The sequence below is a fragment of the Nannobrachium achirus genome (genome assembly GCF_963921795.1).
Source record: "Nannobrachium achirus genome assembly, chromosome: 4".
NCBI lineage: Eukaryota > Metazoa > Chordata > Actinopteri > Myctophiformes > Myctophidae > Nannobrachium > Nannobrachium achirus.
The window spans coordinates 32,059,017-32,077,054 of NC_137813.1; the positions used below are offsets into that span (position 1 = coordinate 32,059,017).

An 18,038-nucleotide genomic window follows, 5' to 3' on the forward strand; every position below is an offset into this window, starting at 1 on the left:
CCTTCCCACCTACTCAGGATTTCACCCAATTTAACACAATGATGGATCCAGCGCAGGCACAAATGCTGACAAATGGTACATTACAGATGTCTCAGGAGGATGCATGTGCTTCTTTTCCTTCTCAGTACCCGATGTCCCCTTCCCCATTTCCAATGCAGATGTCCTCCTCTCCCTTCCCCCAAACCCAGATGGCACCCATGACCCACCAGCAGGACCCTTACATGCAGAATGCTAGCTACACCTCACCTATGCAGAGGAGCATCTCCCCTCTGCCTGGTGGACAGGCAATGATGTCACCTGATGAACAGATGATCCAGCAGCAAATGGCTCTGGGTTACAGTCCTGTGCCTGGTGGACAGGCAATGATGTCACCTGGTGAACAGATGAACCAGCAGCAAATGGGTATGGGTTACAGTCCGATGCAGAACCCCAGCCCACAGAGTGCTTCCTATGCCTCTCCCATGCAGCGCAATGCCAACCTGTACACACCTGTCCTCGCACCTGATGGCACCATGGCATCTTCCCCACACCTCTCTACTTCCATGATCAACTCCCAGCTCCGTAACGCCTCCTTTGCCTCCCCCTTTCAGAGGGCCCCCTCCCCTGTTGCTCCTACCATGCCATCTTCTCCACAGTTCTCTTCTTCCATGATCAACTCCCAGCTCCGTAACGCCTCCTTTGCCTCTCCCTTTCAGCAGGCCCCTTCTCCTGCTGCTCCCAACATGCCGTCTTCTCCACAACTCAATCCTTCCATGCTCTCCTCCCAGTTCCGTGATGCCAGCTTCTCCTCCCCTTTTCAGGTGGGCCCCTCCCCTGCTGAACCTGCCATGCCTTCTTCTCCACAATTTTCCTCTTCCATGATCTCCTCCCAGTTCCGTGATGCCCGCTTCTCCTCCCCTTTTCAGGTCGGCCCCTCCCCTGCTGAACCTGCCATGCCTTCTTCTCCACAATTTTCCTCTTCCATGATCTCCTCCCAGTTCCGTGATGCCCGCTTCTCCTCCCCTTTTCAGATGGGCCCCTCCACTCCTGAACCTGCCATGCCGTCTTCTCCATACCTCTCCTCTTCCATGATCAACCCCCAGCTCCGTAATGCCCGTTTCTCCACCCCTTTTCAGCTGGGGCCCTCCGCTCCTCAACAGCCCTCTTCTCCCTACCTCTCCTCTTCCATGATCAACCCCCAGCTCCGTAATGCCCGTTTCTCCACACCTTTTCAGCTGGGACCCTCCGCTCCTGAACAGCCCTCTTCTCCATACCTCTCCTCTTCCTTGATCAACCCCCAGCTCCGTAATGCTCGCTTCTCCACCCCATTTCAACTGGGCCCTCCTCCGCCTACTTCTCCACACCTTTCCTCTTCTTTAATCAACCCCCAGCTCCGTAATGCTCGCTTCTCCACCCCATTTCAACTGGGCCCTCCTCCGCCTACTTCTCCACACCTTTCCTCTTCTTTAATCAACCCCCAGCTCCGTAATGCTCGCTTCTCCACCCCATTTCAACTGGGCCCTCCTCCGCCTACTTCTCCACACCTTTCCTCTTCCTTAATCAACCCCCAGCTCCGTAATGCTCGCTTCTCCACTCCTTTTCACCTGGGCCCTCCTCCGCCAACTTCTCCACACCTCTCTTCTTCCTTAATCAACTCCCAGCTCCGCAATGCCTCCTTTTCCACGCCCTTTAAGCTGGGACCTCCTCCTCCCACCACCCCAAACCTCTCTGGTGCACTTATGAGCGGCCACTTAAAGAATAAGATGTTAAGGCTTCCAGACGGCACCTTGATGATGCCTGAGGCTGAGCCTCAGGCTGTAGCTGGGGGTGCTGGAGGGCTCGCGACTGGCCCATCTATGTTATCAGGCGCTCTACTGAAGCCTGGCGTGAAAGAAAAATATCGTTTGCCTGATGGTGCCTTAATGTCCAAGGAAGAGGCCGCTGCTCCTAGGCTCGGCAAAGCCCTGACCAAGAACCTCAACCTCCGCGGGGCCAATTACCGTCTCCCTGATGGTAGTTTCAGAGTAGGCCCTGAGGAACCCCAAGGTATCGACCTCTCTGGCGCTCTGTCCAGGAACATGAACCTCCGTGGAGCCAATTACCGTCTCCCTGATGGTAGTTTCAGAGTAGGCCCTGAGGAACCCACTCTCAACCTCTCTGGTGCTCTGTCCAAGAATATGAACCTCCGTGGGGCAAATTATCGTTTTTTGCCTGATGATGCCTTAATGTCCAGGGAAGAGGCCGCTGCTCCTAGGCTCGGCAAAGCCCTGACCAAGAACATGAACCTCCGGGGGGCAAATTACCGTCTCCCTGATGGTAGTTTCAGAGTAGGCCCTGAGGAACCCACTCTCAACCTCTCTGGTGCTCTGTCCAAGAATATGAACCTCCGTGGGGCAAATTATCGTTTTTTGCCTGAGGGTGCCTTAATGTCCAGGGAAGAGGCCGCTGCTCCTAGGCTCGGCAAAGCCCTGACCAGGAACCCCAACCTCCGGGGGGCAAATTACCGTCTCCCTGATGGTAGTTTCAGAGTAGGCCCTGAGGAACCCACTCTCAACCTCTCTGGTGCTCTGTCCAAGAATATGAACCTCCGTGGGGCAAATTATCGCTTGCCTGATGGTGCCTTAATGACCAAGGAAGAGGCCGCTGCTCCTAGGCTCGGCAAAGCCCTGACCAGGAACCCCAACCTCCGGGGGGCCAATTACCGTCTCCCTGATGGTAGTTTCAGAGTCGGCGTTGAGGAACCCCAAGGTCTCGACCTCTCTGGTGCTTTGTCCAGGAACCCCAACCTCCGTTCAGCTACGTACCGTCTGCCAGATGGAACTCTGGTGACTCGGCCACAGCCTGCTGGACGTGGCTTCGACCTCTCCAATGCCATGTCCAGGAACCCCAACCTCCGCGGGGCCAATTACAGACCGGGCCTCTTCACACGACCTGGCGCTGCCGAGCCCCGAGACCCCCGGGACCTCTCCAATGCTATGTCGAATACCAACATCAGAGGAGTCTATGACCGCCTGCCATCATACGCGATAGTGATGCCCCAGGTTCAGGGCTCTGAACCAGGGCAGCACTGGGCCGAAGGCAGTGATGAATTTGGGCTGCCGGAAGACATGGAACAGTGGACGCCGGAGATGTGGGCTATGTATGAGGAGGCGGTTCTGATGTACAATGAGGGACTCGAGGGGGAAGACCATGCTCTGTGGATTCTCAACAGAGAGGGGGAACCACAGGGGAACTGGTATGACAAGGTAAAGACAGTCAACTTTGTGTGGTTATGTGAAGGACAACACTTTTATGTATATCCAAATTCACCAGAACAAAAAATGTAATTGTTCACACATTTCGAAATAATGTTACTTTGGCTTGATGATTTAAACAAACATGAAACCCCACAAGACACGACGACTGTATGTTCATTCCAGTTCACACAAAGAACATTTGAAAAAGTGAGATACACTGATACACTGTGTGAGGTGTGTGTGTGTGTGTGTGTGTGTGTGTGTGTGTGTGTGTGTGTGTGTGTGTGTGTGTGTGTGTGTGTGTGTGAGTGTGTGTGTGTGTGTGTGTGTGTGTGTGTGTGAGAGTGTGCGTGCGTGCGTGCGTGCGTGTGTGTGTGTGTGTCATTTTGTCCTAACATTAGTTGCATAATCCAGCATATGGTGTGTACATTCATTACAGCAGTGGTTCTCAACCTGGGGTCCAGGGGAACCCCAGGGGTCCTTGAGGGGGTTCCAGGGGGTCCTATGCTAAATTACTGTTAAGAACCAAATGGACCCTTACAGGTCTGTATGTCTTTAGGTGTTCAAATGGAAGCAACCAACCCTTACTAGTCCACTTGGTACGCATCATAATAGATGGGGGTCCATGCATATCAAACAGGGAGTCCTTGAAATGAAAAAGATTGAGAATCACTGCACTACAGTATGCATAAACCTTCTCAGCTGTGTGTGTGTGTGTGTGTGTGTGTGTGTGTGTGTGTGTGTGTGTGTGTGTGTGTGTGTGTGTGTGTGTGTGTGTGTGTGTGTGTGTGTGTGTGTGTGTGTGTGTGTGTGTGCATGTTTTATAGATGTATTCAATCAGAAGCCTGCCGTCTATGGCTTATCGGGATCAGAGAGAGGAAGATGGAGTGGAAGACATGACACAGCTTCAGTGAGTAGCAGAGACGGCATGCTCTTGCATCAATCAGTCAAACAATCAAACAGCCGTGCTTGTCTTTCTTCACTGCACTATGAAATGAAACACCAAGCTCAAAAAGCCTTAAAAAACATACCCCCAAAATAAATGTGTTGTGTGTATGTTCAGAGAGCTGCATGAAGAGGCCGTGCTGCAGAACCTCCAGAGACGCTTTGAGAGGGAGCTGATCTATGTAAGTCTGTGAAGAACGCTCACATCCCAATGACACAGCTCAGAGATACTATTTCATAATCTGAACTGCATGAGTGGACTTTATCGTTTTTTTTCTTTTCTTTTTTTTTCTTTCTTTTTTTCTCTCTGTTAGGTAAATTTGTTTGTAGTTAATATCATATTTTTTGATCAATAAATATATTATTCTATGCCACCTTCACCCGGAAGGCCTACCATGTTAATATGGACTGTGTGACACTGTTTTCATGCTTACTGTATACCACTGTCTGGACACAACAACCTTAATTGGGTCTGCGCTAGTGGAAATATACAGCCGACCCTACGTGTTTCTGTCTTGTCACATTCTTGGGAACCAATCAAATGTCCCCACGACCCTAATGTATGATTTTATTTACCGTTGTTAAACCTCCATCTTGTTAGAGGAACTTTAGAGGAAGGAGGAGCCACCATGGGACTTGCTTGGAGTACTGTTCTTGTCTGTTTTCCTCTCCAAAGTAAACTCCATTTACACTTTGATTCACACTCGTCTTATTTTCATGTCTCTGAGAAAGAGACTCGAGTCTGTTGTTGTTGTGTTTTGGAATGTATTTATCACTCTCTCTCTCTCTCTGTGTCTCTCTGTCTCTCTCTCTGTGTCTCTCTCTTTCTCTCTCAGACCTACATCGGTAGTATTCTGATGTCGGTGAACCCCTATAAGATGTTTGACATCTACGGGGATGACCTGATTCAGCAGTACAAGGGTCACGCTCTGGGAGAGAACCCCCCGTAAGTCCTCGTTAAAACTGCTTGGTTCATGGTAGGTGTACCATATATCATAGCCATGAAGTCTAATTACGATCTATAGTTCTATCGCACTCCACGGCTAAGAACATCTATAGTTCTATCACACTCCACGGCTAAGAAAATCAGAAGGGCTTTCTTTCTTGTAGGAATGAGAAAAACAAGTCCATATGCGCATTTCCACCCACACTCTGTCCTTGCCTAGTAAACAACCAACTTCCGTAAGAATGTTTTCCGGAAGTGGGCGGTTTACGAGTCTGTCCAGGATATGGGACCGCATTTGTGCATACAAATCCCATATCTGTAAATTTGGGAAAGTGAAGCCTTTCTCACTCCCTGCATATGCAAGTGGTCAATGTCCATGTGCAATTTCAGATTGAATTCCCCATGCAGACATTTCTGCATGTTGCGGACACAGGACACATAATGTTTTTTTACCCTGATGAGATCATTATAGCCTATATGGGTATAGGCTTCACAGTGTCCCCATAGTTCTCTGCCCTCAGTTAGGCTAACACAGATCTGTCTTCTCTTGCAGACATCTGTTTGCCATAGCAAACGCCTCCTATTCCAAAATGATGGATGCCAAACACAACCAAGTTATAATAATAAGGTAAAATATTTAATTTTTATTTATCTCTGTGTCAATGTCTGTCTGTCTGTCTGTCTGTCTGTCTGTCAGTCTGTCTCTCTTTCTCTCTCTCTCTATCTCTCTCTGAATGCATTTTCTCATCTGTTCAGAGGTTTGACTTGCTCTCAGTGTCAATATTAAGCATCTTGCACATGCCGTGTCAGTGAGCTTTCCGTCTCCTGTTGGAATAGTCTTTGTAAATTCATGAGAGTCTGTCTGTGGACGACAACTTAACCCAGAACCATCTGTCACACTCTCCTCACTCCACGTCAAAATCGATCTCCTCGAGCACACACACACTTACAGTATACACACACACACACACACGCTCACACGTGCATGGTCACATGTGAGTCTATTTCCCCTGTACATATCTACACATACTCGCACACAGATACTTGGGCATCCAGAAATCTTTGAATGGTCTAACTATCTCTAACACACACGCACGCACGCACGCACACACACACACACACACACACCACACACACACACACACACACACACACACACACACACACACACACACACACACACACACGCACACACACACACACACACACACACACACCTGGATCAATCAACCTGCGTTCTGAAGGAGACACCTGTAAGGAAAGCCCAGCCATGTCTGGGCCAGGAGGAGATCATGTCACATTAATGGTGTATGTGTGTGTGTATCTGTCTCTGCGTGCGTGTGTGTGGTTGTGTGTAGCAGTGGTTCAAAGTCTTTGAGAGATTATGTGTGATTGTATGCTTGCGGCTGAATACTGTACATGTGTGGGTGTGCTCTGACCTGTGTGTGTCAGTGTGGTTGAATGTGTTTGGGTGTGTATGCGCCTTTGTGTGTCGTACAGTTAACTGATGGGTGTACGGTATCAATTAATGGCCCGTTTTTGGCTAACCAGACGATGGGCTGAAACCCTATGCTGGAATGCGGCTAGACTGCCAATATCCTAACCAACAAACACAGATAGACACACACGCCTGCCCCCCTCTTAACCAGCTTAGATAATGATGGTATTTAGAGTTGGCAGTGTGCACGCGCGCGTGTGTGTGGTAGAAAGAGAGAGCAGTTTCAGTTGGTTTAACACAAAATTAGAGCCCAGACCTCCATTAGTCAGGTCTCAGATGGTCACTTTAGTCAATTAAACCAATGACTTCACAAGCAGCTACCGTGGGCTAGTGAGAGGGATCACATACTGTAGTGGCTCACGTTAGCTGATTAATAGACTGGTGCTAAAAGCCCACACCTTGGCTTTACCAGGGCTTTTAATAACTTAGCACATGGGATTTAATTCTTGGTAATAGCCTTGATAGCGGTAAGTGAGGTAAGTGAAAGGTATTCTGTTACTCAATGCAATGGAACCACACAGTGTCAACTGAGTGCACTGAAAAACCACCCAGCCACTTCTTTAGATGTTGTGGGCTCATCTGCTATTTTTTGAAAGAAAGAAACAAAAAGAAAAGACAACTTCACCAATGCAGACATGCCTAAATGGAAGCATCAGGTTCATAAGCTGTAACTCATTAATTTCAATTATTCATTTGTACATATAAAAACAATACAAATTGGGAGTTGCCCAAACAGCAGCCATATTTACATTTTAAGGGATAACTATAAATAACAGGATCAGTTCTGAGACATAGGATTGCCTCTGTCCTTTTCTTGTTCGTATTTGTAATGGACCGGAGGCACTGTGGACTATGATGTTCACGGACGACATTGTGAAATGCAGTGAGAGGAGGGAATAGGCTAAAGGTCTGGAAAGGTGGAGGTATGCGCTGGAGTGAAGAGGAATGAAAGTCAGCGGGAGTAAAAAGAACTTCTGGGGACTCAGATTAGCAGGAGTAAGATATATATGTGCGTGAAAGAGAGGGAGGACAGTGGAAGATGCAAAGAGTAGGAGAAGGAGTTTAAATACTTTGATTTAGAAACTATCCAAACAGGGGTGTGACACCAAATTCTGGGCCCTGGGGACAAGGATTCACTGTGGTCCCCCAATGAATGTTCTTCATAGGGGAGAGGGGGCTTTTCAAGGCCCCCCTCCACCTTGGGCCCTTGTAACTCAGTCCCCCCCCCCCCTGTGATGTAATGAGGAGGGTGGAGGAGAGGTGAAGAAGAGAGTTCAGGCAGGGTGGAACGGATGGAGAGAAGAGCCAGGAGTGATGGTTGACCAGTAGCAGCAGGAGTGAGAGGGAAGACGTACCGTATAGGCCTAAGACGGTAGTTTACAGTACAGCTTGGAAACAGTGGCACTGATGAAAAGACTGGAGGCCGATCTGGAGGTGAAAATGACTACATTAGAACATCAGCCCAGGTTAGACGATTTGGAGAGAAAGCAAGAGAAGTGACAGAGGTTGAGATGATTTGGACACACGTGCAAAGTAGGGATGAGAATTTGAAATGCAGAAGGGACATGATGTAAACATGTGCCTTCTGTCCCCATTAACATGAAACATGAAAGCTTCATGAGCCTAATTTAATATAGGGTACGCCTCTCCCAAAAACAAGCACAATTAAGCATTTTGTGTGATTGTGTGTGTCCATGTGTGTAAAAGGTGGCTGTTGCTTGTGTGATTGTGTGTGTTAATGTGTGTAAAGGGTGGTTGTAGCTTAGTGCAGGGGTTTTCAAAGTGGGTGACGGGGCACCCTGGGGTGCCGTGATGCCAGTCCAGGGGTGCCGCGAGATAATTTGATAATATTTGGAATTCATCAATATCACTACATCAATATCACTTCATGCTTAGTAAAACAGACCCTGATTTGCACTGTACTTGATGAGTTCTTTTTCTATCTACGACAACTCTCTTCACCAAAAATAGCCGATCTACAAGCTCACAACGCGTCACAACGTGACGCTTTGTGAGCTTGTAGATCGGCTATTTTTGGTGAACCTTCCCCCCAGAATAGGCATGCTGGGGTTCAAGTGGTTAAACGTCAAGTATAACGTTATTTTCAGTCAGTTCTGATGGAAACGGATATTTTTCCAATATGATGTAAGATTCTAAAGATTAACAGTGTAACTCAGGGGTGCCGTGGATGAAAAAGTTATTTACAGGGGTGCCCTGGGTCAAAAAGGTTTGAAAACCCCTGGCTTAGGGGTAGAGTGGGTAGTCTGGGTTCCCCTACAGGGTTAATAAATACAATGATCCCTCTTTTACAGTGGGGAGAGTGGGTAGTCTGGGTTCCCCTACAGGGTTAATACAATGATCCCTCTTTTACAGTGGGTAGAGTGGGTACTAGTCTGGGTTCCCCTGCAGGGTTAATACAATGATCCCTCTTTTACAGTGGGGAGAGTGGGTAGTCTGGGTTCCCCTACAGCAGGGGTGCCCACACTTTTGTGACTCGAGGGCTACTTTTAAAATGACTAGCTCAACGTGATCTACCTTCCCAAAAACGATCTTAAGGGGGTTTGGAATAGCGGCACTGATGTTACATAAGACAAACACACTTAAATAGTAGGGGAAAAATAGGTAAATAGCAAGGGGAAAGGGTTCTTTGTAATGCTACAGACTCTTGAAAACAAATCATTGCATTTGGGATTTGCCTACTTGAAAAGCCATGAAGGGAGCTGAGAGGCCCTGCTTGAACTTAATTCAAGTGAGAGATAAAAAAGGGGTTTGTGATTTTTGTTTATATTTAAATGTTTTAGGGGCATGTCATGTGGTCTACCTGCACAGCCTTTGTGATCTACTGGTAGATCACGATCTACCTTTTGGGCACCGCTGCCCTACAGGGTTAATACAATGATCCTCTTTTACAGTGGGGAGAGTGGTTCTGGGAAAACAGAGGCCACCAAACTGGTCCTGCGCTACCTGGCAGCAATACACCAACAACACAACACCACACAACAGGTACCTGGCAGCAATACACCAACAACACAACACCACACAACAGGTATACACATGTGGAAATGCTGGCTTGTGCGGAGGTATATTACTGCATTGGAACAGTGTTGTAAAAAGTACTCACATTTTATACTTAAGTAAAAGTATCAATACAGCAATGTAGAAATACTCCATTATAAAGTCCAGAATTCAACTTGTACTTGAGTAAAAGTATGAAAGTATTGGCATCAAAATGTACTTAAAGTACCAAAAGTAAAAGTACAAAATGTTTGAAAATAGCAGATCTACAAGCTCACATCGCATCGCGACACGTTGTGAGCTTGTAGATCGGCTATTTTCAAATAGCCAAGGTATAGAATAGGGCTAAAGTGGTTTATATATGTTTTATAATATTATAATTTATTTCTGCAAAGTAACTTAGTAACTAAAGTTTTCAAATAAATGTAGTGGAGTAAAAGTACAATATTTGGATCCGAGATGTAGTGGAGTAGAAGTAAAAGTATTGGAAATTGGAAATACTCAAGTAAAGTACAATTACCTCAAAATTGTACTTAAGTACAGTACTTAAGTAAATGTACTTAGTTACTTTACACCACTGCATTGGAAATTATACAGACACACACATGGAACGATGGGTTCAAACGACATCAAATCTATCTAGCTGTTGTATTTTTGTGTTTGTTGATATTTTGATAAATAACAATTATCTCTGTGTCTCTGGCGGCTCTCTGTCTGTGGTGCAGATTGAGGTACTGAGGTCTCTCCATGCATTACCTTTGCATTACACTTGAAACGTAACTTGGTTGTTGTCACATTCCTGTGTCCTGCCTGCATTGCTGTGATTTTTTTGTTGTTGTGGTTGTATGTGGCTTTTATTTTTGGGGGCGTTTATGCACTTTTTTCCTCATCTTACTCATTCAAGAAATGGTTATAAACATTGTTGGCATTATAGACAGTGTGATAATATTGTGGACTGTAGTTTGGTGTTTGCATGTTAACTTTTTATGTTGCATAATGCCTGATTTACGCTTTGTTGTATGATGGTGTTGTGTGCCAAAAAATGACGATTAACAAGCTCAAAACAACTCACTGCATTGTGACACATTGTGAGCTTGTTGCCCCGCTATTTTTGGCATGCGACACCATCTCGCCACAGAATATAAATCAAGCATACACTAACTGTCTCCCTTTGGATCACGGATTGTGGATTAATGTTGTAATTTTGCATGTTCCTTAGATTCTTGAGGCAGGTCCTCTTCTGGAATCTTTTGGAAATGCCAAAACCGTTCGCAATGATAACTCCAGCCGCTTTGGGAAATACATAGAAGTGTTTCTGGAGCAGTGAGTATAAAAAATTTGTCTTTATTCTCTGTTTCTGTCTTACTTAGATACTTACGTTAACTGGCCATGATATAAGCAAGGGATAATTGACGGCGAGCCGGTCATTGTTAAGAAATAAACCCAGACAGGGTGATTAAATCCCGACTTGGAGCTCCTTGCTTACAGTAATACAAGTATTCCATTAATTGATGCCAGGTGCGGCCGTTCTTCCAGTGCAACACGGTCGCCTCGGTAAACGTACAGGAAGTGTTGATCACATAGAATCGATCTTCGGTTGCATTGTCTGTTTCTTGCTTCAAATGCTTTCAAAAAACATTCTTGAGAACAATGTTTAGCTGTAAGTGACATTTCACGTTTGTTTACATGGCTGCCATGTTGGATACGGCAGCGCAGCAGGCGCTCTGAATCTTTGATTGGACAGAGGTCTGTTATTGAGCTCAGTGGTCATTATCCAGAAATAACACACTGCTGAATTCAGCGGTTGACCAATCAGGATCAAGCATTCAACCAAGCTGTGTAATAAGTCCAATTAATGGTGTGGTTGAATGCTTGATTCTGATTGGTCAATCACTGAATTCAGCGGTGTGTTATTTCTGGATAATGACTGCTGAGCTCAATAACAGTTACCTGTTACCTATCCACTTTACTTTGTGCCTTGTGGCACATAAGGCCTTCACAGAGTGCTTCCACTTTTCACGGTCAGCTGCTGCAGTCCTCACTTAATTCAGACCATGATTTCCATCCTGCTTCTTTTCTTTCTTTCTCAACCGTACGCCTCCAGGTGGTCTTTGGTCTTCCTTTTCTTCTTTTACGTTCTATGTTGCAGTCATTGTTGTGGTAATGTATACAGCTTACTCTTTGTAGGCATCTATTATGCGCGTTCTCTGCCGCAGCGCAGAGTGCTGTGCTGTGCCCGGCCACGACTCGACCCGATGCACGGTTTTCCGGAACCGGCGCCAAAGGTTCGGAATCTCTGTATGTGGAGCTGATTGTTGACATCAGGCTGTTCCGGAGGAACCGGCACAAGCGCTGACTCACTGTGACATCACTTCTGCTGACCCGATACGCGGTTTTGTTGATGTCTGACATCAGGGTTTTCCGGAACCGGCATAAAAGGTTCTGACATCACGTACGCCACATGAGTCAACACAGACTTCGGCACGCGCATTCCCCGCCGCAGCAGGTAGTGCAATGCCCGGCCTCGACCCAACCCGTTTTCCGGAACCGGCGTGAAAGGTTCAGAATCTCCGTATGCAGAGCTGATGTCTGACATCCGGCACTGTGTTCAACGTGTTGCACTGGACGGACTGCAACACCTGGCATAAATTAATGGAATACTTGCAATGAAATATTTAGTTTTGTTGTTACTGTTGGGTCAGTTCTATTATTTATTTATTAAGTAGCCGTGTAATAAGCAGGATAATTGATCATTTAATCACCCTCTCTGGGTTTATTTCCGACCGGCGCCGCTGGCTCATTGTTATCCCTTGCATATTGTTGGTCAGCTTTATCTGTTGCTTTTGTGCTCTGTTATCAAGGAAACAGAAGTAGAGATTCCATATTGCATCATCTTCCAAAATGCAGCATCACTCTAATATTACTTCCTGCTACAGGGGTGTGATCAGTGGTGCCATAACCTCTCAATATCTTCTGGAAAAGTCCCGTATCGTCTTCCAGGTAACACATTATATGCATACGCGCACGCACACACAATGTACAGTACGCGCTAATACTCCTACAGTACATTTCACAGTGCTTGCAATTCCGAAATAGCTTTTGTGTTTGTTTATGTACAGTACTGTATGTGTGCTTGTGTGTATGTGTGTGTTCATGCATTGTGGGTTCATGCAAATGTGTATTTGTGTGTAATATGTGTTTCCCTCTCCAGGCCAAAGATGAGAGGAACTACCATATCTTCTATGAAATGCTGGCAGGTCTGCCCGCTCAGCAGAGACAGGCGTTCTATCTGCAGGAATCTGAGACTTACTATTACCTCAACCAGGTACTGTACACCAGTGTTTCTCAAACTTTTACATTTCAAGGTCTCCCCTTAACTCTGACAGTTTACAAATGAACCTGTCAGTGTTCATTTGGTTCCATGTGTACACTGCCAGAGTTACAGACTTGTATGGGTCAATTTAGAACTCCCTAAAGGAACCCACAGAGTCCCTGGAATCCACTCGGAGAACCACTGCTGTACACAATGCAGCACAGCACAATGTCATCTGCATCAATGTGTGACCCGCATTACTAAAGTCATACATGACATCACCCGAAACCACATGTAAAATATGCTTATGCATCTTCCACATACTCCAGAATCACAGCTCAGTGGTCAACAAATCCTACTTTTGAGAAAACCAACATCAAATCAAACTCTAAGATGAATATTAGTAATCATGTTCAAATGTCTCTCTCACCCCCCCTCTCTCTCTCTCTCTCTCTCTCTCTCTCTCTCGCCCTCTCTCTCTCCATGTAGGGAGGGGATTGTGCGATAGCAGGAAAGAACGAAACGGAGGACTTCCAGCGTCTGCTGGCTGCCATGGATACTCTTCACTTCACCTCCGAAGACCAGTCGGGCATCTTTAGAGTTCTGGCTTCCATTCTGCACTTGGGCAATGTTTACTTTCAGAAACATGAGGTGCACGTTAATCTTTCATACTAATACTATTTCTGCTTCTCTCTTACTCCTCAGCATAATAGATACATTTTATTCCTCAAACTTGTAATGACGCAGAGGGAGTGTAGTGACTTCATTCTCATGCCATGATGATCATGTATTGTATGCTCATCCCATCCTCTCTTTCACCTCTCACTTTCTCTCTCATGTTGTTTCTTTTACTGTCTCTCTCTGTATTTCTCACACTTCTCTTTCTCTCCAACCCCTTCTCTCTCTCTCTCTTCTCTGTCTGTGTTGCATTACAGGCAGATGGCCAGGAGGTGGCGTCCGTTGTGAGTGCTCAGGAGATCAGAGTGGTGGCAGAGCTGCTTCAGATCTCACCAGAAGGCCTACAGAAATCCATCACCTTCAAAGTCACCGTCAGTAACGACCTGTGTGTGTGTGTGTGTGTGTGTGTGTGTGTGTGTGTGTGTGTGTGTGTGTGTGTGTGCGTGTGTGCGTGTGCGTGTGCGTGTCCGTGTGTGCGCATGACTGTGTCTACTTGTATTACTATACTTGTGAGGGCACTCTAGATTGACCTCTGTACACCTAAAGGTCATAGACGGGGCAGTGTGCCAATTAAGCTGGCCTCTATCGTATCTCTCCATTTCTTTCCCTCTCCCTCTCTCATTTCTCTCCATCTCTTTGTTTCTCTCTCTCACTTCTCTCTCACTTGCTCACACACACGCACGCACGCACGCACGCACGCACGCACGCACACACACACACACACACACACACACACACACACACACACGTGCAACCCACATGTACACACACACACACAACACACACACACACACACACACACGCAAATAGAAGGTGATGTTACGAGCCATTGTATCACCTTCAGCAACTTTTTAGCCCAACACATACTAGAGACACCAGCCGATACACAACAGAAAATGAGACAGAGAGGGTTCCAGTTTATATCAATATACACTTTAAAAGTACTTTGTACATTTGCCCTGACTCATTTGCCCTGGCTGACTCATGTAGCATGTGAACTATATAAGTAACAGTAAATAGCAAAACCAATACATAAGAAATCAAACATATTAGAAAATGATAAATCACTGCGCATTAAAGGGTTTTCATAAAGCATGCAGGACCCACACAGTGACAGCTCTCCCAGTTCGAAGTAGCAGACAGCAGTATCACAGAGTTAATTCACTCATGCAAAAATATACGTATGTGACTTGCAAATAACAAAAGAGTGATAGATTCATTTCAGAATACTACACTACCACTTTTTTTTGTCCGCCTCTACTAATCGCCGCTCTATTCAGTTGAATGGTTCGCTTATATGGATGCTTCTGGCCCTGAATGTCATTTTAAAATGTCTGTAAAAGTATTTGATCGCTGACTAGAGGTCTAGAGCAGGTCCTAAGGAGTAAGGACACATCATGGGGTACCATCTGGTCCAGCAGCTTTGTGTACTTCGACAGATTAAACCTATTCTCATGTCAGTCTCCGTCACTTGGCGTGTTATCTTGAGTAGGCTAGTAAACTAGACTCCTACTTCTGATTCAAAGAGTCTGGTTTATGAGGCTATGCAACAAGGTTCTATGCATTTTCTGGTGAGTCTTGCCTCTGTGTCTCTCCTACCTGCTCCCCCTGCTGGAAACGGTTTATCACCCTCACTAGCCAATAGCCATCATTTCCCCTATCTGAATTAACATAGTGTAAATAGGGGACAAAAGAAGCTTTAGGAACCCTATTGTTTTAGTTTTGTTAGTTTTTTCATTATTCTCAGTATGCATAGTTGTTAACCTACTCTACATAGTGTATAATTAAATAAAACTAAAGTAACTAAAGTAACTTACTAACTAACTGACTGACTGACTGACTGACTGACTGACTGACTGACTGACTGACTGACTGACTGACTGACAACAAACATAACAATTGATGGCATGGTTTAAACATTTAGCTGTTTTACAAAATAATATTAGAGTTCCTGCGTTTCACATGGGCTCCCCTGATTGCCCTGTGTTGAGAGACAGCTAGGACAGGGTCTGACGTGTTACCAGAGCATTAGTAGTGTCAAAACCGGAGCAGGGTAACCTGATGAAAATCCATCCTCCCATATCTGCCTTCTTTTCAGTATAGAGGAAGAAAGACACTTTTTAATCTGCTATGATACTTCTTCGGTTCCTGTCTAAACTCAATATGGACGTGTCCCTGCCTTCAGTTACCTGGTCCTGACTGTATCAAGTGGTTCGCTCACAGCTCACCCTCACATCATGTCCTCATCCATTCATTATGATACTGAAAAGCAAATGTGACATGGGGAGCTATCTACAACGCTAGGGTATCAACATGAGGGCCGATTCTGTTTCTCCACGGTAATAGAATCACCTCATAAAAACAACATAACATTATATAACATTATATGGTGCATGCATGAACGAACGCACATTTATATGCGGTAGGCCTATACAGTTTATCCTTGTGGGGACATGAATAGTTAAACAAGCACGGACCAACGCACACACACGTGCGCATGCACACACGCATGCGCACACGCATGCATGCACAACTCTATATTGTTGTAAGGTATATAAGGTGCACTGCACACATACTGTACATACAATTAGACAAATATATGAACTACAAATAGTGCAACTAGCTCTGTGACACAATGTGAAAACCCTTCGCCAGGCATATCACATGTTTGCTGTGCAGTGTGAACCACTGAACTCATACAGTATACTCTACCCAAACACACATTTCAGGGTTTTGTTTGCACTGGTGATTTCCATTCACTTCTTTCTTACTCTTTCCCTGCCCCCAGAGAGACGCTTCAGCTCCATTTCAGGATTGTATTTGCTGGACACAATTTACAATTTAGGCATTTAGCAGACGCTTTTAATCCAAAGCGACTTACAATAAGCAAGTAATACATCAATATAATAAGCAAGATAATATGTCAGTACATCAACAACAATACAACAAATGCATAGGAATATCAATCTAGAAAAACAATAACATAGGTAGACCACGCACCTAATCAGAAAAAAGGGGAGTGTTACAGTAAGTACAATGGGTTTAGGTGGAGTCTGAAGAGGTGAGTCTTCAGTCCACGGCAGATGCTAGGGAGTGAGTTTGTAGTTCTAAGTGCGACAGGGAGTTTATTCCACACACAAGGCTTTATACTGTATATAGTTTACATTGTTTGTTTTGTTCTGTCCTCGTGCTTGTATAGTCACAAACCTTTCTCCTTCTGTTACGCGCTGATCCTCATTAGCTGACACCACGAAGTGACAGATGATGTCTTCTAGGTGTCAGGAAGGGTTCATTCTGAATGTTTTTTTATCCATTTTAGATCCACCTGTTTACTAAATCCGCATTTTTACATTCACAGCCATGGCACATTTTGAGGCACATTTTGATGCAAAATGTTCTCGATGTTGAGTGTACTCCTATACAGCAGAAATGCAAAGTAATCCTGTTCTGAACTCTTCCAACTGCATCCAGCTTTTGCATCTTCTCTCTGTCCTTGTTGTTGTTTATCCTCCTTGTCATTCAGCTTCCCGTCCACCTTCTGTTCAGACACGCCCCCTTCTTTGGTTTTCCTCAAACAGTGATTCCCTGGACCACTAAAAAACTGTCACTTTGACCGTTTTAGTGGAGCTTCTGTCAGCGAATGAGTGTGTTGATGGAGAAGGAGTCAGAGAGAGAGAGAGAGAGGGAGCGAAAGGGAAGGAAGGATTGTACTGTACATCTTATCGTGATGAGATCTGTTGCTGTCACACACACACACACGCACGCACGCACGCACGCACGCACGCACGCACGCACGCACGCACGCACACACACACACACACACACACACACACACACACACACACACACACACACAGTCAGTCATTTTGTATAATTGAGTTGCTAATTACGTAGTTCCTATGTAACAAGAGAGCTAGTCTTGTAGTGGACAGACGAAAAGATAGATATCTACATTCATCCGCCGCTAGAATTGGTGACTTAAGACGGTGTGTCTGACAATATGAGACTACAGGAGAGCAATAGTAATTTCCTCTCGCTGGAAGTTTGTGTGTGTGTGTGTGTGTGTGTGTGTGTGTGTGTGTGTGCGCGTGCGCGTGCGCGTGCGTGCGTGCGTACGTGCGTGCATGCGCATGTGTGTCCAGTTCAGGTGGGAGCAAGAGGTTTCAAGTCTCATTTCCCCTTATCTGATCAAACTCCAGGACCCACTCTTTCTCTTCAGTGAATAGATTCATAGGTTCGGTATTTGTAGTGCACCTCCCATCCAGTTATTACACTGGCGCAGTCCGAAGAAAGAAAAAAAATCGAACCTCTGTTCGAAGTGGAGCTGTGTGTGTGTGTGTGTGTGTGTGTGTGTGTGTGTGTGTGTGTGTGTGTGTGTGTGTGTGTGTGTGTGTGTGTGTGTGTGTGTGTGTGTGTGTGTGTGTATTG

General features: G+C 45.6%; 1 protein-coding gene across 1 annotated transcript in view; it reads left to right on the forward strand.

Annotated features, from left to right (window-relative positions):
• The first annotated feature begins 2,996 nt into the window (after positions 1-2,996).
• myo15aa (myosin XVAa) overlaps positions 2,997-18,038 on the forward strand; it is a 63,076-nt gene continuing 48,034 nt past the window's right edge. Inside the window, 11 exon segments of the mRNA XM_080723212.1 lie at positions 2,997-3,224; positions 4,043-4,125; positions 4,279-4,342; positions 4,997-5,106; positions 5,660-5,734; positions 9,517-9,607; positions 10,839-10,942; positions 12,556-12,619; positions 12,831-12,944; positions 13,422-13,583; positions 13,868-13,981. Of these exon segments, the coding sequence (XP_080579338.1) occupies positions 3,012-3,224; positions 4,043-4,125; positions 4,279-4,342; positions 4,997-5,106; positions 5,660-5,734; positions 9,517-9,607; positions 10,839-10,942; positions 12,556-12,619; positions 12,831-12,944; positions 13,422-13,583; positions 13,868-13,981 (1,194 nt within the window). The 5' untranslated portion in view covers positions 2,997-3,011.